General features: G+C 39.0%; 1 protein-coding gene across 6 annotated transcripts in view; it reads left to right on the top strand.

Moving 5' to 3' along the window:
* The window catches only part of KIAA0825 (KIAA0825 ortholog), a 392,242-nt gene that overhangs the window by 172,258 nt on the left and 194,261 nt on the right, over nt 1-25,723 (top strand). For all 6 annotated transcript variants that reach the window (XM_050943864.1, XM_050943863.1, XM_050943867.1 and 3 more), the window contains 5 exons: nt 3,707-3,820; nt 15,849-15,988; nt 19,749-19,937; nt 22,432-22,665; nt 24,295-24,703. In XM_050943864.1, the coding sequence (XP_050799821.1) occupies nt 3,707-3,820; nt 15,849-15,988; nt 19,749-19,937; nt 22,432-22,665; nt 24,295-24,703 (1,086 nt within the window). The remainder of the gene's footprint in view (nt 1-3,706; nt 3,821-15,848; nt 15,989-19,748; nt 19,938-22,431; nt 22,666-24,294; nt 24,704-25,723) is intronic.

Genomic DNA, 25,723 nt, shown 5'->3' with positions numbered 1-25,723 from the left:
CTCATCATTTCACACCTGCATTGAGGCTTGCAAGATCAATTCTCACCTTGTCATACTCTAAGGGAGAATAAAACTACTGTAACTTGGGATCTTGCTGTGGTATTAAATACTCTCACAGATGCTATCCACCGCTTTGAGACTATAGGCAGCTGCCTTAATACATCTTATAGTCAAAACAACTTTTCTACTAGCTATTACTATACTTCTGTCAGAAGAGCAGTTGAATTAAACTGTCTGGCACAGAGTTACATTTTCTTTCTGGCAAGAATTACATTGCCAGCAGTGGACACTGAAAACTGCTGGCACCAAAGGATTATTGCATTATTAGCAGACACTTCATTCTTTATAATATTTGAGGAAGATGTTACATGTGGACAATGTGCTTCCTTAAAGCGATCACAGGTTTCCACATCATTTTTGAAATCTGCCTAGAAGTTTGCTCTCCTAAACCTCATAACTCAGAATCCAAAAGTCTATGCCACCTGCTTGACATTAAGAGAGCTCTGAAGGATTGTATTTAACAAACTGCTGTATTCCAAAAATCTCCCCAACAGCTCATATACTACCAGCAGAGAAAACGTGGCTGCTTATTACTACTCAGACTTTATCAATCATGATTTCCATTAAGGAATACTGTTTTCATCAAAGTCAATAATTGCTATTTCCTATTACTGCAGATTCTTTAAGAGGTGTAGCATCCTACTTGGTTAAATTGGAAAAAAAAATTTATGAACAGCTACAGCAAGTAAGAATTTGTCTTAGACATTGCCAGCATTTTAAAACTTCTACAGTTTCCCTGTGGAAATATTTTTATTTTCCTTTACCTACTTTACAATCTTATCTTATCAGAGTCGTCAGAAGACTTCATGTGTGTTATTGAGGAAGCTTAAATGTAACTGTTGTAATGATCCCTTACCCTTCTGTAGTGTACCCTGCTCGGTATATGCCACCATTTCCACTCAAAGCTGCTTTATCATGCTCACATTATAGTCAGTGGCAAAACTCCCACTGATTTTTTTTAATTGCTACTTTTTCCTAAGAAATGCAAGATGAGTGTTATAGTTCGTTTTCCCGCTCATGGATGAGAGGATGGAATTATTATTGTTGTTGTTGGTGTGGTTTTTTTTTTTTGGAAAGTGTGTGTGTGGAATCATGAAAAACTAGGGAATGACTTTATCAACAATTTGTCTGTACCTCTAAACTTTACCTAGTGGGACTGGAAAAAGGAATTTTAATAGGATAAACTTCAAACAAACAAACAAAAACATCCAAATATACAAAACATTTGGGTGATGAAGTACCCTAGAGCAGTGGTTCTCAACCAAGGGTACATGTACCCCAAAGGGTATCCAGGGTCTACCAGGGGGTACATCAACTTCTCTAGATATTTGCCTAGTTTTACAACAGGCTACATAAAAAAACACTAGCAAGTCAGTACAAACTAAAATTTCATATAGACAATAACTTGTTTATACTGCTCTATATACTATATGCTGAAATGTAAGTACAATATTTATATTCCAATTGATTTATAATTATATGGTAAAAATGAGAGAGTAAGCAATTTTTCAGTAGTAGTGTGCTGTGACACTTCTGTATTTTTGTCTGATTTTGTAAATAAGTAGTTTTTAAATGAGGTGAAAGTTGGGGGTACACAAGACAAATCAGATTCCTGAAAGGAATACACTAGTCTGGAAAGGTTGAGAGCCACTGCCCTAGAGGGAAGGGCTGATCCTTCTTTCTAGATTAGGAGGCTGAGTCTAGATATGTATAATTAAGTAATAGGAGCGGTGGTCCATAACTGGATTTCCTGCGTGCTAACGCAATACAAATCCTAAATGTTACCAATAACAACCAGCACTGTTCAGCTTACAGAATTACAGAATATTATATTACCCCTGAATTTGGAGCATCCCAGAAGAGCTACTGTTATGGTTTAGAAGAAAATTTCTGAACTAAATGAGACTATTAAATTAGTTTTATTGTTTACTCTAGCCATTGCCCCCAATTAAAGCTCAGATTTTTATTCTGAAAGAAACTTGAAAATTTTAAACAGAAACCAAGTGCTGGCTACCCTCACTTCTTTTCTTTTAATTTCCTAGGCTTTTAAAAAAATACACACACAATAATGATGTGGCAGTATTTATAATTTCAGTCATTAATTGTTCAAATCAGAGAGACATTATGGAAATTTTGGTAGAACTTAAACAAAGTAGAAGGAAGAAGGAAATTAGTGTGTAATTTCTCCTTAGACACATTGGGCCAAATTCACCCCTGGCATAACTACATTGAAATCAGTTCCCAAGATCCTGAACAGCCCTAAGACCACACTTGGCATAGCCGAGGAAAGAGAAATTGCCTTGGTGTAATTTAAAGCAGACACCAGGCTGTTCTGAGTTATGCCAGCTGTAGCGGTTATATTAGTCTCCCAGGGTTCAGCCCCTCCTGACTGTGGCATGCCCCCTTCTGTCCCATGTGCCAGGTTAGAGGAGCAGGTGGTATAAAGCCAGTTTTATGCCAACCAAGATGCATCTGTCCCATGAAAATCTTCCCTTATTTGCTGAAGGTGGCTTTAAGTGCCTTTTCACTGTTGGAGCAGTGCAAAGGGCACTTAGCACAAGGATCTTAACTAATTGTTTTACATCAGAGAGAAAATGAACCTATCATGACTGATTTTGCAAGATAGTACTAGTTATATACAATAGGATTTTCAAAGGCATCTGTTGCCATTAAGTCATTTTAGAAAATCTCACCCATTTCTTATAGAACAGCAAAGACCAGAGAGAAACAGTTTAAGATGCACAAGAGTGTATGTGAAAAAGAAATATTAAACATTGGAAGTGAAAGTTTTTGAAATGAGAATTCCACTTGAGCAATGGGATGGAGAGAAGGAACTACATCCTCTCAAGTGTGCTGGAGCTGCCCTGACACGCTCGAGACATCGGGAAGGGGAGGCAAAGGGGCATAGTCCCTAGGCATGTGTTAGAGCAGTCCAAAGGGCTAATCTAATATGTGCCAGCACTAGTGGGATTCCCAGTGCAATCTGGCAATACCTTGCTTTCTCTCTAGAATGTTCCCTTATGTTGGGAAGGCCATGAATGGATGACACTGCGCCATCTATGCCAGCTTTACACCAATCGGAGATTCTCCTTGTATTGGGAATCCTAGCTGTTCGTCTAAGCTAGCTTTCCATTTCCACAGTAAAGCAGGCCAAAGATTCTGACCCCAAATTTTCCTGATTTAATCCAAAGTAGATATCTCGGTAGCATGTCTAGCAGGAGATATATCATCACCACCTCAAAAGGTCATGATTCTGCAGAGTGTACTCATAATGTTGACAACATGCCCTACTAATTATCTATAAAGAGAAGGGGAATGGAAACTAATGACAAAAAAGTAACTTAGTTTGGTTATTTAGCCTACTTTCAGTCCATAATCTTATTTTGTAAAGAGATTATTTAAAAATAACGATATAATAAAACCAGTGTGTTTAACTGTCTGTTACAGTGCCAGTTTTGTATAAAACTCAGCTGCAAAAAATTTACTAGTATCTAAGACATAAAATGATTTTTTAAAATTTCACGTCTGATCAAATGGGAGTAAACAAATAGGTTATAAATCAACTTTTTTAGTTCTCGTGTTTCATGTTGGTTCTTAAAGAGATTTTTTTTTGTCTTTTTAACTGAAAACTAATTTATTTTTCCAGGACATTTCAGAATGGTTTTGGTGAGCTACTTCCATCAGATTTCTCCAAACCAAATATCAGTCACCCATTACACTGGCTATATTGCGTAACATCATTTTGTCCTCCTTTACTTATGTGAGTATCTCTAGTTGATATAAATAAGAAAAAAAATCATATACTTACTACTAGTTAGATATTGCTGTGATATTGTGCTGATAGTGTTCTTAGATATTTATTGTAGTTTAAATTCAGTTGAAATAATATATAAGCACTTTTCTGAATTTATTACAAGTTTTATCTGATGTAAAGTGTTCTGTTTAAACTTCCATGATCTATAAGAAAGGTCATGAGGAAGAAAGTGCATTATCTATCTCTTTAGCAGTGTATTTATGTTATGTTCGATATCTGAATGATTTTCAATATTTCATATTTGTTTCATGAAAATATAAATATACAATAGTTGATAATCATGTAATTCAGCACAGGTACAATTTTCATAGCATTTAATTTAGGGGGAAATTAAAAGGGCTAGCTCAAAAAAGTAGGTGTGATATTTAAATAATGAATTGAAAACTATGCCCGTATTTTCCAGGGAACTTGCTACATGTTTAAAAGCAAATGAATAATTTCTCTTTCTGTTTCACTGCATATAATGGCAAATATCACAAGGCATATGTTACAAGCTGTGCTGTCATTCCCTTTCTAATTTTGGTCCCAACGTACTCACAGGCCCATTGTCGATCCTCTGACAATCCCTTTGCCTCTTCCCCATAACTCCTCAAATTATTTTTGACTTCATTTTTCATAATTTAGATGTTTGTAAATCTGTATATTTATTCTGAGAACATATATTTTCATATTTAAAAACAATAAAGAAAAGACAAAGGAATCTGGCTCCATTCTTAAAATAACTTATGATAAAATGGAAGGGACTGCTGTAGTGAAGACCATAGCAGATCCTGAGCTTTGAGTCACTTTTGTGATCTCCTGATTCTGGGCCAGTTCCCTCAATGTAACTTAAGCCATGGATCACCAGAGTAAAAAGATGCCCTTAAGACACCTTGTACCTCTTACAGGGAGAAGGGCAGTGTAGTGTAGCAGCTATTATTGTCTCTTATTCTACCCAAGGATTCCTCCTATGCAAGGAAGCCACATTTCAGTCAGTAGCAAAACTCCCACTAACTGCAGGGGGGTCAGGATTTCACACATGGTCTTTAGGGCAACTTTGGTCTGAGGAAGTGGCTGAAAGCTGCTCTGACACTACTCAGAACTTATGTATTGCCACTGTGTGGGACAAAAATAATCAGAATATAAATGACAGGCGTCTATGCATCACTCTATACACTGAAGAAGTGAATTCCGAGGTAGGCCGGCACAGGAAAATAGGAGGGCAATAAGAAGAGGGCAAATCCACCACAAGCAACATGGCTAGTGTGTCTACAGAGAGACAATCCATATGATCAGACTCTAAAAACACTTAGTACTTGTCTTTGGCAACAACATTTTCACCTATTCAGAAAATTCAATGCAATACCCCACATTTTGATGGAAGTACCACCAACTTGTAGAAGGGACAGATTTTGAGAATTATCAGTTTTGCTATGAATATTTTGCCTAGTATATTTGTATTATGGAAGTTTTCCTATTTCCAGTATCACATATGAAGTGTGAACAATAAAAAGTAAAAAAGAAAAAATATTCTAACTACAGGAGACTGTAGTATTGAAGTATCCTAACTATTTATTAATCCTCGTAAGTTTCAGCTTCTAAACAGAGTTGTGTTCATGTTGATAGCAAAGTTTAAAACAAGTGTGTTTGTTTAGTGCTTCACACAGTGGGGCCCTGATCCATGACTGGAGTCCCTAGATGCTACCTCAAAACAGATATTAATAATAATTATTATTATAATTATAATTTTGCCCTCTCTAAGCTGGTGGTGCTGCCATGAAAATGCAGAGTCCATAAACTGAAACGTTCGTTAATCTCAGAAGTGATGTTCAGTATAATAGTATGCTATGTTGCTTATGATGGCTCAGATCTATACTGGAGTTAGATATGAAAAAGTAAGAAGTTGTTTTAATCTGATCTTAATGTACTCAAACATCTTATTGTTTTTAGAAGTAACCTAAAGGTGGAGGAAAGCTTGATATTTTAAGACTTCTAGATACTGTAAACATTGATTTAGACAATGTTTCTTTGACTCTTAATTTTTTTTCCTTTTTTTAAATAAATGTTGTTAACTTTTGTTTGTCTAATAAAAAAGGTTGAATTTTGCACATTTATTTTTCATGTTAGATTCCAACAAAAATAACACATTTGTTTATCATACTATTTAGTGACTAGTTTTAATGAATATTTATGTTCTTTTAGTGATTTGGTTTGATGATTCAGAAATTGCTTTTTTATGGACCTAAAACTCTACTATTGGCAATCATCACTCTTCTCTTTTCTTCCATGATTACAAAACTGAAAATTTAAATGTCTGATATTTATATATAGTTTACCTTTTGTCTCTTTTTTTATGAGGCTAGTGTTATGTTCACGGTTACATGAGCTAGGAGGATGAGAGAACATATGCCTCTCCATATGTCCAATACAAAAACTTCTCAGTGCATTTATTGGTGCGAGCTCAGTGGCTGTAGGGAATGTCTGCAACATTTTATTTTTCCTCTGAGTGAGTCACACCACTGTACATTTCAATTTGCAAGAGGCTTAAAGAGCCAAGAACTGGTGTATATAATATATTGCAAATGATAGCTTCCCATCTGGTCAATGACAGACAAGCTTTATTTCTATCCAAATAGTCTAAAAATGGCTTTTAATTTATTATAAGTAATTTTAAATATTAATATTCATGTACTCAACTGACCAAACACCTTACTTGTCTCATATTTGGGGGGCAATGAAGAGCAGTGGTGGAAAGGGTGCTGTATAAATATATGAAAGCCAGCCATAAAAGTAAACACAACTGAGGCTAGCCACTGTAATGTCACTAATTTATGAAAATGTAGAATTTACACATAAGCCAGAATGCTAAACGTCATTAATATTAGTTGTTTTTTAATGTTTAAATTTCTTGTAACATAATTCCTGCTTTGTTGTTGTTATGCATGTGTTAAAGACCTGTTGTGTATATATAATATATAATGTATTTTAAGAATAGTTATTAAAAATGGAAAGGATTAATCCTGAAAAATTATTTTAATAGATGTAAAAAAATTCAAGGTTTTCTGTTTGCTGTAAATTGTATTAAGATTTGAATATGTGTGTGTACATATTAGTCATATAAATTACAAATCTATATATCCATATTTATTAATATACAATGAACATAATTGTCAAGCAGTTAGGGTTTCTACACACACAACATACTTGGCACAAACTCACAAAAGCATGAAAATGACAGGGAAGCCACCTAACAATATTTCTCCATCCAGAGCCACATACCATCCCCACAATTAATATGCACCACAGACAGTGCAATCCATAACATTATCCACTCACAATACTAAACTACCCACTCACAATACTGTTTTTTGCAGATATTTTGCCTAATGGTGTTTTGGGCTGTGGGGAAGTTTGGTAAAGGGTGTTATGAGAGGCAGATTTACAATACATGATTTGAGGCAAATAGGTTTTTGTATTAATGGTAAGGTGTGTGTTTGTGGGTTAAGAAGTAGAGGGAATGTACTGTTATGTGCCTTAAGATATTACAGCAGGGGTAGGCAATGTATGGCACGCATGCCGAAGGCAGCACACAAGCTGATTTTCAGTGGCACTCACACTGCCCGGGTCCTGGCTACCAATCCGGGGGGCTCTGTATTTTAATTTAATTTTAAATGAAGCTTCTTAAACATTTTTAAAACCTTATTTACTTTATATACAACATTAGTTTTGTTTATATATTATAAACTTATAGAAAGAACCCTTCTAAAAACGTTAAAATGTATGACTGGCACGCAAAACCTTAAATTAGAATGAATAAATGAAGACTCGGCACACTACTCCTGAAAGGTTGCCAATCCCTGTATTACAGTGATGAGCACTGTAGAATAGAATAGAACTTTTCATTTCCATGCTTTTTTATGGGTTTCTGATTGGTATACTATGACATAGTAACCCTGACTGAAACAACAGAGATTTTGGTGGATTCATTTCTAAGGAGTTTTAATGCTCAAATGAAGGTGAAGAGTTGAATGATGAGGCAGGCGAATGAGGGATGGCGGCGGCAGACCCATGACGGTAGAAGTGCCAGCTGCTGCCATAAATGGCACATATTTATGTTTAGCTTCACATAAATCCTTCTCCATTGCAGGATACAATCTGACAGAAAAGTGTAGTTCCTGGTGAGAAGATTTTATCTAATAGAAAAGGTTTTGTCTGTGCACTAGCACATAAAATTTATGCATGTATAGTTTTTGCACTGGTGCATAAGTACTTAATGCACTGGTGCATGTCACATTTATGTGTATAAAGTTTATATGCATAATGAATAAACTTTCTCAATCATCAACCAGTGGAGCATATAGGTTTGGCTCAAATGAATAAGTGTAATGGCTAAAAATGATGCAAAATTGGGTTTTTTTAAAAAGCATATTTTATATAGGAAAATAGTCTTCTCTTTTTTTTTTTTTAATGTCAGTCAACAATGAAAGGGAATACTGCCAAGGACAAATTTTGTCCAGAACCCAATTTCAAAGACTTCCTTCTAAAAACTTATGATGAGAAATAAAATAAAATCTAAATAGAAAATTCAAAGGCCATAAAAACTAACACTTTGAGGAATTATTCATCAAGAAGACAATTACTTTACAGAAAGGCAAGATTATATGCTCATTCTAAGACCATTTTAGAACTCTACTTTAACTATGGAGTCAATACTAAGAGCCTCCATAATGTAATAAAATATTAATGGTAGAAACAGTCAATTACTGAAGAAAGTATATTTGTGATCATTCATTTGTATTCTGAATGGCTTTGTGATTCAGTCATATTTATGCCTTTTTAAATTGCTATTTGTGAACATTCACATGAAAAAGTCCACATTTACAGAAGAACTGGGTTTTCTAAAATGAAATATATCAATGATCCCTGTGTTGATTAAGGGGTCATTGTCAAAAGGGCAACATCTTTGTCAGAGCGAGGGCCGGCTCCAGGCCACAGCGCACCAAGTGCGTGCTTGGCGCAGCATGCCGTGGGGGGCGCTCTGCCGGTTGCCAGGAGGGCAGCAGGCGGCTCCAGTGGACCTGCTGCAGGCGTCCCTGCGAAGGGTCCGCTGGTCCCTCGGCTCCGGCGGAGCATCTGCAGGCACGCCTGCGGCAGGTCCACCGGAACCGCGGGACCAGCGAGTGGCAGAGCGCCCCCCGCAGCGTGCCGCCGTGCTTGGGGCAGCGAAATTGCTAGAGCCGGCCTTGGTTAGAGCTGAACAACTCTGACAGAAAAGGGGAACGTGGAGACCTGCTGTAGTAATTGGCCCAACAAATTTACTCTAATTATAGTGAAAGTTCATAAGGTCACAATAAGCTATAATAATAAATGTTAATGGGAAAAGGTGCAAAAGTGAGAGACTGAATTAATCCAAACAAAAAGGCCTAATGATATAATTTAGTGACTGTGCTGCATCATGCTTGGTAAACAAGACTGTGTGAAACCAAAAATCAGTGAGCCAAAATTGGTGTATCAGAAATTAGGCCTAATTTGTGTCATAGAGTTTAGGCCAGAAGGGATCATCAGATCATCTAGCCTGACCTGTTAGGGTGACCAGGTGTCCAGTTTTTGACTGGAACACCTGGTTGAAAAGGAACCATGGCAGCTCTGGTCAGCACCACTGATCAGGCTGTTAAAAGTCTAGTGGGTGCAGGGCTGGCAGGCTCTCTACTCAGCTCTGCGTGGCTCCTGGGAAGTGGCCAGCATGTCCCTCTGGTTCATAGGCAAAAGGGGTGGCCGGGGGGCTCTGCGCACTGCCCCCTTGAGCGCCAGCTCCACAGTTCCCATTGGCCAGGAACTGTGGCCAGTGGGAGCTGTGGGAGCGGTGCCTGTGGCCGGGAGCAACACGCAGCACTGCCTGGCCGCACCTCTGCCTAGGAGTTGGAGAAACATGCTAGCCACTTCCTGGGAGCTGCCTGAGGTAATAGCTGTCTGGAGCTGCACCCTGAACCCCCTCCTACACCCCAACCCTCTGCCCCAGTGCTGAACCCCCTCCCATACCCAAACTCCCTTCCAGATTCCACACCCCAACCCACTGCCCCAGGCTGGTTAAAATGAGCAAGGGAGGGAGGAAGGATGGAGTGAGCAGGGGTGGGGCCTCAGAGAGGGGGCAGGGCTGGGTCTCAGGGAAGGGGTGGGGCTGGTGCGGGGCAAGAGTGTTTGGTTTTGTGCAATTAGAAAGTTCACAACCCTGCCTTCTGTATATCACAAGCCACCAACACCATCCAGCACCCTCACAACAAACCCAACAACTGAAATTAGATCAAAGTATTACAGTTCACAGGAGACTAGTCTATTAGATGTCACAGGCAGAGAATAGGAGGGACCAAGGTTCACCAGTGCCCGAGGCCCCTGCAACGGCAGGGGAATAATTAAGCAAGGTATCACCAGATACTCCTAGCAAGTGACTTGCATCCACACACTGCAGAGGAAGGCAAAAAAACCTCACACTCACTGGCAATATCAGACAGCCAAGCAACTGAGAGAGAGAATGCTCAGTACCACTTCAGAGCTCTGTTCCACCCCATCTCCAGCCATGATCATCCCTGATGCTTCAGAGGAAGGAGATTTAAAAGTCTCCCAGAATATGATGGAGAACAGGGGGGTGTGGGGGAGAGAATCCATTCCTGACTCCTACAGATGGTCAGCTGGAAATCTTGAAACATGAGCTTTTAGGAACATAAGACATAAACTGGAGATGAGGTCCAGAGCTGTTGAACCCTACTGCCCACCATCACAAGCAACCCTGTCACACAATTGCACTCATAAATATGTCCAGCTCTCCCTTAAAACTAATTAAGTTGTTTGCCCCCACAACACTTATTGGGAGTCTGTTCCACAGCCTCATCCCTCTATTTAGAAACCACCTTCTGATTTCCAGCCTGAATTTGTTCATGGCCAGTTTATACCCATTGTGCCAACATTGTCCTTTAGCTTAACTAGCTCTTTATCCTCCCTGTCATTTAGCCTCCTAACGTATTTATAGAGAGCAATCATATCTCCTCTCAGCCATCTTTTTGCTAGACTAGAGAAGCCAAGTGCTTCCGGTCTCCTCTCATCAGATAGGCCCTGCATTCCTCTGATCATCCTAGCAGCTCTTCTCTGCACCTGCTCCAGTTGAGTTCACCTTTCTTGAACATGGGTTGCCAGAATTTATCTCCAGATGAGATCATACCAGTACCTTGTACAATGGCATTAATATTTGTCTGTCTCCACTGGAAATGTCACACCTAATACATGCTAGAATCACATTTGCCTTTTTCATAGCTCTATCACATTGGTAGCTCATAGTCATCCTGTGATCAACCCACTCATCTGCTCTTTCTCCTCTTCTGTTGCTTCCAACTGAAGTCTCCACCTCATGCCGGAAATTCTTACTATTAGACCCTACGTGCATGACTGTGCATTTTGTACTATTGAATTTCATCCCATTTCTGTCACTCCAGTCTTTAAAGTCATCTAGTTCTTCCTGTATAATATTCTGATCCTCCTCTGTATTGAAAATGCCTCCCAACTTTTTGTCATCCACACATTTCATTGCCATGCTCCTACTTTTTGTGCCACAGTCATTCATAAAAATATTGAATAAGATTAGTTCCAAAATCAGTCCTTGAGGAACTCCGCTAGTAATCTCCCTCTGAACTAATAATCCACATTTCAGCACAACCTGTTGCCTTTTCCCTCTAAGCCAGTTCCTTATCCACTTTACAATGCTTGTATTGATTCTCATCTTCCTAGTTTAATTCATAATTTCCCAGCTGGCACCATCTCAAAAGCTTTGTGGAAGCCCAAGTATATTAAATCCATTGTACTTCCCTTATCAAAAAAATCAGTTATTTTCTGAAAAAAAGAAATCAGGTTTGTCTGGCATGATCTACTTTTGGTAAACCAGTGTTGCATTTCATCCCCTTTACCATTTACCTCTATTGCAGGGGTGGGCAAACTACGGCCCCTCAGGATTGCCCCCCATGGTATTGCAGGCCCGTTGCTGCTCTCAGAATCGGCTCCCGGGCACGGGGGAGGGCAGAGGGTGCCGTGCGTTGCCCTTGCCTCCAGGCACCCCCCCCCCCCCCCAGCTCCTATTGGCCGGGAATGCGGAACCGCAGACAATGGGAGCATTGGTGGAGGTACCTAGAGGCACTGCAAGGGCAGCGCATGCAGAGCCCTCCACCCTGCATCCCCCAGGGGCTGCAGCGCTTCCTGGAGCGGCACAGGGACAGGGACAAGGTAAGCAGGCAGGGAGCACAAGCTGTCAGGAACAGTATCCCTGATGATACCACAGCACAACTGGCTGCTGAGCTCTGTGCCTTTATCCTCACACACAACTATTTCAAATTTGATGACAATATATATCTCCAGATCAGTGGCATCGCTATGGGCACCCGCATGGCCCCACAATATGCCAATATTTTTATGGCTGACTTGGAACAATGCTTCCCCAGCTCTCGTCCACTCATGCCCCTTCTCTACCGATGCTACATTGATGACATCTTCATTATCTGGACCCATGGGAAGGAGTCTCTGGAAAAATTCCACCACGGTTTCAATAGCTTCCACCCCACCATCAACCTCAGCCTGGACCATCTACACGGGAGGTCCACTTCCTAGACACCACGGTGCAAATAAGTGATGGTCACATTAACGCCACCCTATACCAAAAACCTACCGACCGCTATGCCTACCTTAATGCCTCCAGCTTCCATCCCGGGCACATCACACAATCCATTGTCTACAGCCAAGCACTGAGGTACGACCGCATCTGCTCTGACCCCTCAGACAGAGACCAACACCTACAAAATCTCCACCAAGCATTCTCAAAAGTACAATACCCGCACAAGGAAATAAGGAAACAGAGCCAGACGTGTACCCAAAGCCTCCTACTGCAAGACAAACCCAAGAAAGAAACCAACAGGACTCCACTGGCCATCACATACAGTCCCCAGCTAAAACCCCTCCAACGCATCATCAGGGATCTACAACCCATCCTGGACAATGATTCCACACTTTCACAGGCCTTGGGTGGCAGGCCAGTCCTCGCCCACAGACAACCTGCCAACCTGAAACATATTCTCACCCATAACTGCACACCGCACCATAGTAACTCTAGCTCAGGAACCAGTCCATGCAACAAACCTCGATGCCAACTCTGCCCACATATCTACATCAGCGACACCATCACAGGACCTAATCAGATCAGCCACACCATCACCGGTTCATTCACCTGCACGTCCACCAATATAATATACACCATCATATGCCAGCAGTGCCCCTCTGCTATGTACATCGGCCAAACTGGACAGTCTCTACGGAAAAGGATAAATGGACACAAATCCGATATTAGGAATGGCAATATACAAAAACCTGTAGGAGAACACTTCAACCTCCCTGGCCACGCTATAGCAGATCTTAAGGTGGTCATCTTGCAGCAAAAAAACTTCAGGACCAGACTTCAAAGAGAAACTGCTAAGCTTCAGTTCATCTGCAAATTTGACACCATCAGCTCAGGATTAAACAGAGACTGTGAATGGCTTGCCAACTACAAAACCAGTTTCTCCTCCCTTGGTTTTCACACCTCAACTGCTTGAACAGGGCCTCATCCTCCCTGATTGAACTAACCTCATTATCTCCAGCTTGCTTGCTTATATATACCTGCCCCTGGAAATTTCCACTACATGCATCCGACAAAGTGGGTATTCACCCACGAAAGCTCATGCTCCAAAATGTCTGTTAGTCTATAAGGTGCCACAGGATTCTTTGCTGCTTTTACAGATCCAGACTAACACAACTACCCCTCTGATACCAGGCAGGGAGCCTGTCCTGGTCCCGTTGCACACCCCTGCCACCCCAGAGCTTGAACCCCTCCTGCACACCGCCCCCCCAACTCCCTGCCCTAAGCCCCTTTCCTGCACCTTGCACTTCTCCTGCACCCAACTCCCTGCCCTGAGTCCCCTCGTACACTCCGCACCCCTCCTGCACCCCAACCTCCTGCCCTGAGCTCCCTGCTGTACCCCTCCCGCACCCCAACCCCTGCCCTGAATCCCCTCCTGCACTCCGCACACTTCCTGCACCCCAATCCCCTTCCCTGAGCCCCCTCATACACTCCACACCCCTCCTCTGCCCCAATCCCTTGCCTTGAGCTCCTTCCTGCACACCATACCCGCTCCCACATCCCATACTCCCTCCCACACCCCAACCCCTTGCCCTGGCCCTGCATACAATTTCCCCACCCAGATGTGGCCCTCAGGCCAAAAAGTTTGCCCACCCCTGCTCTATTGATTTAATTATTCTTTCCTTCACATTTTGTTCTAAAGCCTTGCCTACCACTGAGGTCAGACTAAGGGTATGTCTGCACAGAAATGTAAGTCCAGGTTTGAACCTGGACTGAAGCCTAACCACCCTTGCATCCACACATCAATTGTGCAAATCTAGGGTCCCAGGGCCATGCAGGGATTGAAGGTCCAAGCCCTACTGATTTCCTGTGTGTGCACGTGACCAAGTGTTTGCACTTGACTCAGGTCCCAGAAGTCCTCCTGATGTATCCCAGAGTTCCTGGCAGCAGAGGACCAGCGCTGCAGGCAGCCAGTGCGGTAGCTGGAAGTGCCATTACTGCCTGGCTGAGCAGTCTTACCATTCCTGCTCCACTCCTCCTTGCTGCTGTGCAGAGCTTGCCTGGACCAGGGAACAAAGCTGACAGGTGCGAGGCAACTACCGCTCGCTCAGATGTTGGGAATACCCCTCCACTGGCTGTGCTGAGCCAAGAGCCCTGCCCCTCCCCGTCCTCTGCTCTCTGGTCTTTGCTCCCAGGCCTCCCCAGCCCTCCCTGGCACTGTGTGTGCAAGGGTACCTGGGCTGTGTGCACTGTCAGAGCAACAAGTGGAAGCCAGCGCCAAAAACTTCCCTGAAGCCTCCTGCAATGGCAGCTTCGGCTAGTCCTCGCTAGAGCTAAGTTTTTGGGCTGGGTCCCACTTGCCACCCAGACAGTGCATGCTGCACGGGTGCGCCAGCACACACAGCCCCAGTGAGGGCAGAGGGGACAGAAAGTGGCAGGAACCAAGCGGCTGCCCTTCCAGAAGGGGGAGTGGCCAAGGTGTTGAGGGTCATCCCTTGCACAAGTCTACTGAGCTAGGAGCTCTGAGTCCGCTGTTGGGGTCAGATGGGTCAAGGAGAGTGGGGAAGGTTGCTTGCAGCAGCCAGGTGCATCACATTGTAGAACCAGACTCAAAATCAATTAACTTCTTAATTTTTGCATTTTGAAGCTGGCTCTTGGTGGTGTTCATTAGCTGAGCTCTAGTTAAATCCTGAGATGTAAATTCATTTGGATCCTGACCAATTTTAAAGGATGGTATCTCAGGAAGTCTGTGACCAGAATGAACTCAGATTTGAACCACTGTCTCTACCTAGGGCCCTTTGCTGGCATACCAGTTATTAGAGCAATCTCTTTTTGCATGTGGATTTTGCAGGACTTGGAACAATATCCTTTACACTGAAAACACGGCTCCTGTAGCACCCCATTTCATACTCCTTTTAGCATTTGCATTGGTTTTGTTATTTATCCACTTCTTGTACTTGATTTCAGATATTTTATAGCCTCATGCTAAACAATTAATGTAGCACTGTACTAAAATATAATAACCTCAAATTTATTGAAGCACGAGAAAATTCATTTTTGCCTCATGGAACAAGAACATATATGGTTCCACGAAAGAGATAAGTGGGGTTACTTTGTATCAGTTATAAATTTGGCAGACTACCAAATATTAATTTGCTTTTAGCTAGTTGAGATTAAATGTAATTCCTTCCCCGAGCAGCCTTAAAGTAAGCAAGCATGAAAGCATTTTCTGAGTAATCTGGGAGGAATTGACATTTAAAGGAGTTAGCATTACATCTGCACTTTAAGGCTATTAATTTCATAGATAAATTAACTACATTATTCTGTCTTTATCTTACATTTTGAAAGGACTCTATCAACCGGAGAAATGGCAGCCCAGGGTCAACTGAAACTGCTCTTATCCCAACCGTATTGTAATTGGAACTTGCTTTTGGAAACACTGCTACATCAGGATTGTCTCTTAATGAAAATTTTATTGAAAAGTTCAAGTGAGTATTTGCGCTTTGTTTGTAAGAATGGCAGCAAGAAAACACACATAAATTTTTGAGTTTTGCTATATTTTTCACTACTTGACTGTTGATGGAAGGATACCAGCCAATTGTGGGTATCATTAGTTATCCAGTTATCAGTGGGAGAAATATTGAACTGGGGGAGAGGTGGAGGGAGGAAGAATTCTTTTTCACTTTTTACTAAGAGAGTTGCAGTCAATCTAAACATTCATATTTTGAAGGCAGATAGCATTTTGATAAAATAGACCACTGTCACAACTTCAAATCAGTTTGCTTTTAAGAAGAAATGGATGAATTTGAATTTATCAGAGTTTTGATATCAAAACTGCTTTAATTAGCTTTTGCTGGAAAAAAACTAGTCTGAGTTAGGGCTCTAAAGGATCACTTGCTTTCAACATTGAAAAGCTTCTAGGAGATTTTGATTAAGAAATTATGTGTTTATGTTACTGTAAACTTCAACTGTATTCTTCCTCATATTTTAATAGTTAGATATGTAAATATGTGAGAAATAGGAAAGCAAATGGAAGAATGGTTCTACACAGACTTTCATCTTTTATTGTGCTTTTACTGTGTTTGAAAACAATAAACATTATCATCACATCTAACACTTTAGTAGCTTTCAAATAAACTATTCAGCATTTTGATTCCTTTATGGTGTAGTTACGGATTTGGCATAATGTTTGCCGTAATGTTCAACTATATTCTGTTAAAAATCAGTTTTTATCATTCTTTTGCAAATTAATTTCTCATTACTTATCAAAATAGAAAATATTAGGTCCACATACTATTAAACATGACATAATTTACTTCTGTCATTTTAAAGTGGTCTTACATTTGTCAGAAGCACAACATTGCTTCAACTTCTGTCATGCTTCTTATTGAGTGCTGAACTGCATTCACTTACCTATTCAAATACCTGTCATCTTTTATAAAGACTGACAAATGTTTGATCAGGATAATATTCTTACCCTGGTGTTACCCGCTATTGAAATTTACTAGCTGCTTCAATTATCACAAGGATGAAGTGACAGAATTTATTAATCTATTGACTGACCAGCCCTTTGAGGTTCAGGGGAATATATGCTACTTAAAGTTAGAAATTATATTGTTTATATATGCTGTGGAGCTATATTAACTATAATAACATTGATAAACTGTTGTTTTATGTAACACAGAAACCGGTAATAATCTTTTTCTTCTAGAGTAATTTCTGTTTGATTAAATATGTGCTGGTAAAATTGACCACATTCTTTACATTACAAATTTGATATTTTATGGGAAAGAAACATTAAGTGTTATAAAATAGTATACTGTATGGATCAACAAAACACCAATACCGTTTCAAACAGTGCACTTTTTACACCTAAAACTCTGGGAAAACTGATATAGTCTTGATAATGTTACATATTTGTAGAAGTGTGACTGATCTAGTTTTCTGTATAAAGTAATCTAAAATTATCAAGAGCTATTTCTTGGTCATAGCAAAGAAAATAGATTTTGTTTTTTCTTCATGCAGCCCAAAGTCTTACACGAATACATGATTACATATTTCATCAGAAGTAGTAATTATTTATGTCTGAATTCAGAGTGATATGTTTAAGCAGTTAAAAGACAAGCATGTTATCATTTTGAATTTTGGAGTAATTTGCATAACTGACCACAAACTGCCTGAAATTTAACTTCACAGCATGAGTCATGCAGAATTTCTAAAGATAATTTTTTTTAAATGTCTCAACTTTTTCCTTCTCTTATGCTCAAAAAGCAAAAATATGTCAGCAAAAATTACGTTTAAATAAGTACTTATATGTTTCAGATGTATTTAGTGGGTAGTGATGATTGTATCATCATAGTGCCATTGCACTTATTATGCGAGGCATTACACAAATACATAGAGATAAGTTGTAGTACCCACTCTCCTTATGTGGCTGTGTAGTTTTTCTTAGATCCGAAGGCCAGAAGGGACTACTGAGGTTATCTAGTCTGACCTGCTGTGTAACACAGGCCATAGAACTTCCCCAAAATAATTCCTAGTTATGAATGGAAGGACTAGGAAGCTTTTCCTGTCCTTGTGTGGACTGTGTAAGAATCATCCAAAATATCAGCAGTCCCCAAGAGCAATTCTCCAAAATGGGAGAAGGGTGGGAGTGGATGGAGCCGTGGCTGCACTCTTGCCAACTCTCATTATTTTATTATGAGTCTCTCTCATTATTTGATGATGGAATCATGTGAATACATAGAAATCTAAGTTTTCATTTTTAAAAGATTCTAACTCTTACAGTTGTGGAGAAAAGCTTCAAAATATAAAACCTAAGGATTCAAAACCTAGAAGGCAAATAAACTGATGCCACGTTTATTATTTTTTTAAATCTTGTGATTTTTTTAGCCACTTCAGGTGACTGAGCAATTAATATTCAAAGAAAAGTAATTGGAGCAAAACAGGAGGGAACTGAATTTCAGAAATGTCTCATATCTCATAGGAGAATTCAAATACTCTACACTGCAACTGGATTGAGGAGTAAGGCAGGATTTCCCAACTCCTCCTTGGAGACTTTATCTTCCCTCATTTTGTACAAAAAATAATCCACATTCACTTAAGTGAATCACAGTGATAAGATAAGACGTATATGGAGCTAAACTTGACAAAATTCCTGCTGGACAAGGAATCTGTATGTTCCTTTTAGATCAATTGATAGAGTTGCTACATGAAGACTATAAGGATCCTAGTATGAGGCCCAGCTACAGTGCTGTCCTTTTTGCACAAACAGATTAATCTACTGACCATCCTGGAGAGTGAGGAGACACTACAACATTCACTTGTGTGTGTCTGATGAAAATAATCTCTGAACTCTGAAACCAAGATTTTTACAAGTGGCTAGAGATTGTGGGTGCCCGGCCTGAGTTAATGAAGAAATTCCCAACAACGCTGAGCACTACGCCTATAAAAAACAAAACAAAACAAAAAATCCTTTTAAGGTGTCAAAATCACTAGTCACTTTTGAAAATATTGGCCTGGGTGTCTTACCAGGACTGAGATTTTGTTTTCGAGAAATTATTTTTTTTCATTATCACAAAAAAATAAAAAACAAAACTTTAGTGTTTGGGAGAGGTCTATAACTGTCATGTCATTTGATTTGCATATTAACCAATTGATTTATATTATTTTATTTTATTAATATAATAATGAAATTACCCAAGTGATGAGTAAAATTTATTGATGGTAATCCTAACTACACCTCTACCTCAATATGACGCTGTCCTTGGGAGCCAAAAAAATCTTACCACATTATAGGTGAAACCATGTTATATTGAACTTGCTTTGATCCACCGGAATGCACAGCCCTGCCCTCCCGAGCACCGCTTTACTGATTTATATCCAAACTCGTATTTTATCGGGTGGCGTTATATTGAGGTAGTGGTGTATTACAGAAATAGCACTGTATTGATCACTGCTGTTTTAGTTTATGTATAGGTGAATAATAAAATTCTAATTATGTTTTGAATGAAATTTGACTTAAAGTAGGGGTATACTGTATTTTTTTAAGAACTTCTGATTTTTTTTAATGACTGGATATAACTTAAGCAGACATAATGAATCAAATGTTATTATGTGAAAGATTTCAGTGGTATTGTGTTTTGAAATGTAGTTCAAATACAGTTTTCAGTTTGCTTTGACACTTTTTATTTCCATAACTAGAATTAATTTGAAATTCTATTAACCATTATTTTATTCATTTTCAAGAAATTGAAGTATCAAAATGTGATGAACAAAGTTCCTGCATAAAACAGATAAATAACAAAGAGCCTACTTTGACTGAAGCAATCTTTACAGTATTATCCTATTGCACTTTATCACCCAAATCACTTGGTAGAGTTCTTGAGAACTACATGAAAAAAGAGCAACTATGGGATTGTTTATACAATATATCAGGTATGAAAACAATTAGTGATATAAACGTTTTAAAGCCAGTGTTTAATCTTGTTCATTTTCAGATATATTAGTTTTTCTTTTACTAAGTTGGCCCAAATTATGGAAGGTTACTTAAAATAATATTAGAGTTTTGAAGTGTTTTGAAGAATCATATTATGAACATTTGCAGCCTAATACAACAAGGGCTTGGAGAAACAGTGGTTACAGTATTTGTGGTTGTAGAAAAAATTGTGGTGCAGTGGGAGTCCAATTTTCAAAAGTGTCTGCCTCTGACCTTAGGGATGAGGGCTGTTCCAAATCTCAGAGGGCCCAGGCAGCAAGCAGCAAACACTACCTATAATTGCTGAATGCTTAGTTTCTCTGTTCCTGCCTATCTAACATAGGAGGTGCAGTGTGGATGCTGCTACTTGGTGATGCAAAGAGAGAAGGGCTCTGAGTTGTGAGTGGACGGGGAGAGATGTCTGGGATAGGAGTTGGAGGCCACTGCTGATTTCCAAAGTGTTACGGTGTAGGACCCAAGGGGAAGAAAGGGATGGGAGTAAATAGCTCTCTGTGCCCAAAAAAGGGTGTAGCGAGGCTCTGAGGAAAGTTGGAGAGAGGAGGATCTGCGTGAAGGCAAGAGACAGAATAAAGAGGGTAGTGACCATCAAGGGGGTGGAGATGCTCCCCAGGAGTGAGTGAGCTGCAGGGGAGACCCAGTGGCCTGAGGCACAGAAGGAGGGGAGAAGAAGAAAGGCACAGAGAATGTTGGATTTCAAAGAGGGATGAGAGGTGTGGATCTATAGAAACTTACAGAAGGGTCCTGAGGTGGAGGATGAGACTGAGAGGGGGATGGAAGCAGACATTTGTCCCCCTGGACAAGTGAAAGAAGTTTGGACAAAGGCCTCTAGCTGACCCCAGAAGAGGTGAAGAGAGTGAGGTTGTGTGGAAGCTTCCATTCCCCCAAAAAGAGAGGGAAAGGGAGTAAAACAGAAAAATGAAACAGGAGAGAGGTGATATAGCAAAAAAGAAAAGAAGAAAAGGCAGGAGGGAAATAAGAGGAGAGGATAGATAACAAAGAGAGGGAAGAACTCTATGATGTCAGTAACACCATCCTTTATCAATCAGACAGAATATGCTGCTTTAAGAAGAGCCTCTTCAAATTTCCCTGACCTAAGATATGACAACTAAATGACCAAAGGAACCAACGTTCAGCTTCCATATATTTTAATAGGCAACTCCTACACTTCATAAAATTACTGCTCCAGCATCCCCACCTTGCATTCCCTCCCACTTGTCTCACCAAGACATCTGCAGCAACTGCTTCCAAGAATGTTGAGCTACATTTTCAATCAAATGGCTCGGTTTTCCTGCTACAGCACCTCCAGACCTCTCCCCAGTCTGAAACGACGATGGCGATTCCCTATTGCTTTCTCTCTCCTTTCTCCATTCAGTTTTAACTGAAAATTCTCAAATTCTCTGAGGGACAATTCTGCTGAATTCCATTTTGGGGTCTACTGTTAGCTGTCCTGCAGCCCAGTTCATTTGTTGATTGGCATGTAGTTCTTCAGTCTGCCTCATTCTCACCTTCCTTTTCCTCATTCCACTTTCTTCATCACCCATCCACAAATCACTTTTCATTTTAGTCCTGCATATTAGTAAAGTAGTGGTGGCCTCTACTTAGTCAAAATTTTGAAGTTTTGTGACAATCTGGTTCCACACATACTCTTCAAAATTGCCACTCCAGCATCTGGTGGAACTTCCAGTAAGAACTACATGTTATGTGACTTGAGGGCCGCAGTGCCCATTTTCTGGAGAGAATGGTAAATTCTCTAAGATATAATGAATAAGGGAAAGAATGCTCTTATATCATCTTGATACCTGCTACTCACAATATAAACTTTGTTGTAGATAACTAACTTGTGGAATATTGTCTAGAGTAATATGGCGGCACTCTGTGCTAGATGATAGGTTTGTTTTTTTTTAATTCCATCATTTTGTTATTGGAATGTTCTCTTCTGTTTTCCTTCTGCTTGCTTTCTAATTAAGCAGTACCAAACAGTCTGGTTAACTATCAAATACTATTCTCAATTCTGTGCTAATGTTATTGATAATCCAGCTAGGGAGGTAAAGAAGTAAACAAAAATGGTCATATCAGCTGGCTCTATTAAAAGAAATAAACTAAAAACATATGCAGCATGGAAAGGGCAATATCAATTGGAAAAGTGTAATTTTTAGCTTCAAATTAAAGGGAAAAAACAAAAGAAAAAAGAAATTAAACTATAAAATAGATGATCCTATAATATTAAATCTTACAAGCCATGTTATTTTAATTTTGTAATATTTCTTTCATTAGTTACAGGACTGTAACTATGAAGTTTTTCTGAATCATAATTTTGTTGCACTTCTTTTCAGAAGGGTTTTATAATATCTCTTTTTGAAATTCTAATAGTAATCAAATGTGCACAAATGACTGCTTGCATATTGAATGTTTAATGCTTTTTTTTGTCTGAAGTTTCTAGTTGTGGTGAATCAGAGCCAGAGGTTATCAGATGTTTGAAGCTGACTTTGATTAATTCAGTCAAGGGTATAGTGAAGCAAATAATTTCTTTGATGCATTCGTGGGAGGCAAAAGAGAACTATGGAACCTATCAACATAAGCAAATAGTTCCTGAAAGTTTGCTGAAGACCGTTCCAAAGGAATGGAATTATACACCTAGAGAAATGAAGAGAAAAGAATCTGGGAAATGTAGGTGACACTTAAATAGTGTTCTTATATAAACCTGTCAGAGGAGCGTGTTACCCATTTAATGACAACATATCAAAATTGAAGAATTAGAATTGATATGTGGTATGATTTGACAACAAACATTATTGTAAATTGCAAGCAAATTTCCTGATTTTTTTTCCAGAAAAGTATTAGTGAAATTGTTATGTCAGTATGTTTCTTCTTCATTAAGTTAGAACTGCAAAAACTTGGGATTTACATCCTTGCATTCATCTGTGGTGTTTTAAAAGTCTATATAGTTTTTTCACATATCTCACAGAACTAGAGAATAGTACAATAGGCTTCAAGATATCCTAGGATGATCTCTTGATCGTCAAAACTAGGATATCATTTTAGTTCATTTTGTTTACCAACCCAGTGTAAAGTACTGTGAACCTTTTAGATTTTGTTGATTGTAAATATCTCATAGTCATCACAGTTTTAATTAAGATATGTTATTGGGGTTGAAACATTACAACCTCATTTATCACTGCTTTATAACACAGCAATTTATATAGCATTGAAATTAGCATACAATTTGCAACTGCAGATATTTTTCTCTAAACCATTATTAAAATAAGTAAAGTAGTATGGTAAACAGATAATAGAAAGCATTTTTAGAATGGATAGGGAGTAAAGATGATTTCAAGTACTTTTTTTGACCACCTGTGGCTAAACAACCATCATTTTAATTTTTGCAAAGATCCAAAAAAAAAAAAAAAAAAAGATTGGCACCAAAATCATGACCTGATTCTCAGTTACACTGACATCCCTTCACAATATTCTGGCAATGAAAAGGGGCCATAAAGTGGGAGTAAATTATTTTTAAGTCTACTTTGTAAGGCCGCTTTACACTGCTTCAGCATCTACCCCATCCTTCTTCATATCCTTTTTCCTTCCCACTTTTTATTTCTGTCATGCTATATACTTGGTCTCTTTTCTCTTTTTAATTGTGTCCTTCTCTCCCTTTTTTGAATCTGTTTCTTTTGTAGTTACCTTCCAATTTCCAGAACGATTCAATAGTAGGTGCTGTGCCAACATACATCTTGCTTATATTGCAGAAGCCAATAATCATGAGTGATGTGAGGACATTTGTGGGCCTAAAAAGGGAAAAGGGGGCAGGGAGTAAACATTACAAATACACTTCAAGACTCTGAGAGATGTAGCACATTACCCTACACTGCAAATTAAACAAATACAAAGCAAATTTAAAGTCAAACAGTTGTCCCATTTTATTCCAAGTCACTCAGAATAATGAGTGATCTTTATCTCTATTAAAAGTGCTGTAATAGCTGTGCTGTGCTCTATTATTTGTGCTGAAATAGCTGAGCACAACAGGACTAGATACATATGGAATAGCAATCTTAATTCTAAATTTTCTTGGTTTTCTATTTTCAGGTCATTACAGGATCTCATTTCAATAGATTTTTGGAGATTAATATACAGTACAGCACAGTAGAGGTCTAGCTACATTTTTGAGTTATTAATCTTTTCAGCCATTTTCACTACAAAAGTTAGACATCATAGAACACTCATAACTGTACTGTGAGAGAACCAGAATATTAATGTTAATCATACCTTCTTTTCTTTCTTTTTTTTCTTTTATTTAAGGCTTCACAGGTCTTGCAGCTCAGGCTGTATCTATTGTAATCAGCAAGTTACCTACAGTGATTGCATGTTTGCCTCCCCCAATTAAATACTTCTTTTTTCTGTCTGAGAGAAAAATGTCAAAAAACTTTGTTGAATCGAAGAAAACTGGTCTGCTTGTCTGGAACTTGATTGTAATTATATGTCGGATATTTGAGGATGGAAACACTGCAGAACTTTTAACAGGTGCAACGCTTGACAGATGGAGCAAAGAGAAACTCACTTTAGTTCGTGTCTGTTTGGAAAGTATTGTGGGAAAACAGAAAAGTAGTCCTAAACAAGTAACACAGAAGGTTATACAGAGTATAGAACAACAAAGACCAAACTGGATTGAAAGCCAGTTGCTGAAAGCAAGAAAATTGAGCACTGACTGGTAAGAAGAATTTAATATTTTCAGATGATATATTTCTTCCATTGAGCTATTTGTGAAAGTTCATAATAGTATCAAACAAATACATACCAGTGAACAAAATCCAGGTTAACACTGATTTTATTTTCTCTAATTTAGAGTAGTTCATAAAAGGATAAAAGTTTGATAGTAAAAGATTTATGGAAATCAATTGCATAGTAAAAATGTAAACCACAGTTGTTTCATTGGAACAGTCTACTCACAAAGAGATTTCTGATTATCACAGTTATCATAAAACAAGGACAATTTAGTTTCTAATCTTTATGTGAACAGGTACACTAACTGGAGAGCAGTATAGTATGTTTGTAAATGGATTTTGCTATGGTGATTAAATTAAAGAGGACTTAATGTCTTTAAACAGCTTTCTATATTTTTTCTGTGATTAAAAAAATAAGCGTATTTCACTTTGTAGCAACAAACCCTGAGGGCAATTCGGGCATATCAAAACAGGACAGGGAAGGCACCCAACTGTTCCTTTATGAGGCAAATATCAACCTTCTTCCAGATTTGACATCAATGTCCAAATGTTTTGAAACCTTGCTAAAGTTTCTGGAGGGGTTGAATGGATCTAAATATGTTTATGGTTTTCTCTTATCAAAAATTAGTTTTATGGAAGAAAGTTGTCTAATTTTGGTGACATGTATTATTGTTTAAAAATACTACCTATCAGCTTTCTGATATTAGTTTATAGGAGTTACACAAAATAAATTTGTTGACTACTGAAAGTAAAATGGTTTGTCATTTTCGTACATATACTACAAGGTCAGTGTCATTAATTTCCTCCCAGTAATAATCCATATAAACAATATAGAAATTCACATTTGAGTCACCAATCTAAATGAAAAGCTTTTATGCAGCACACTGAGGTACGGCATTTTTTTCTTCTAGGGGCATTCAGTTGGCAAGAATAGCAATAAGCAATAATAGTATCACACAAATGCTCATTGACATTGACCTTCATAATCTTTACATTTGCATTTAATA

This window comes from Gopherus flavomarginatus, chromosome 3 (assembly GCF_025201925.1).
Source record: "Gopherus flavomarginatus isolate rGopFla2 chromosome 3, rGopFla2.mat.asm, whole genome shotgun sequence".
Classification (NCBI taxonomy): domain Eukaryota; kingdom Metazoa; phylum Chordata; order Testudines; family Testudinidae; genus Gopherus; species Gopherus flavomarginatus.
Note: the sequence above shows the minus strand (reverse complement) of the source record. Positions and strands in the feature narration are given on the sequence as shown.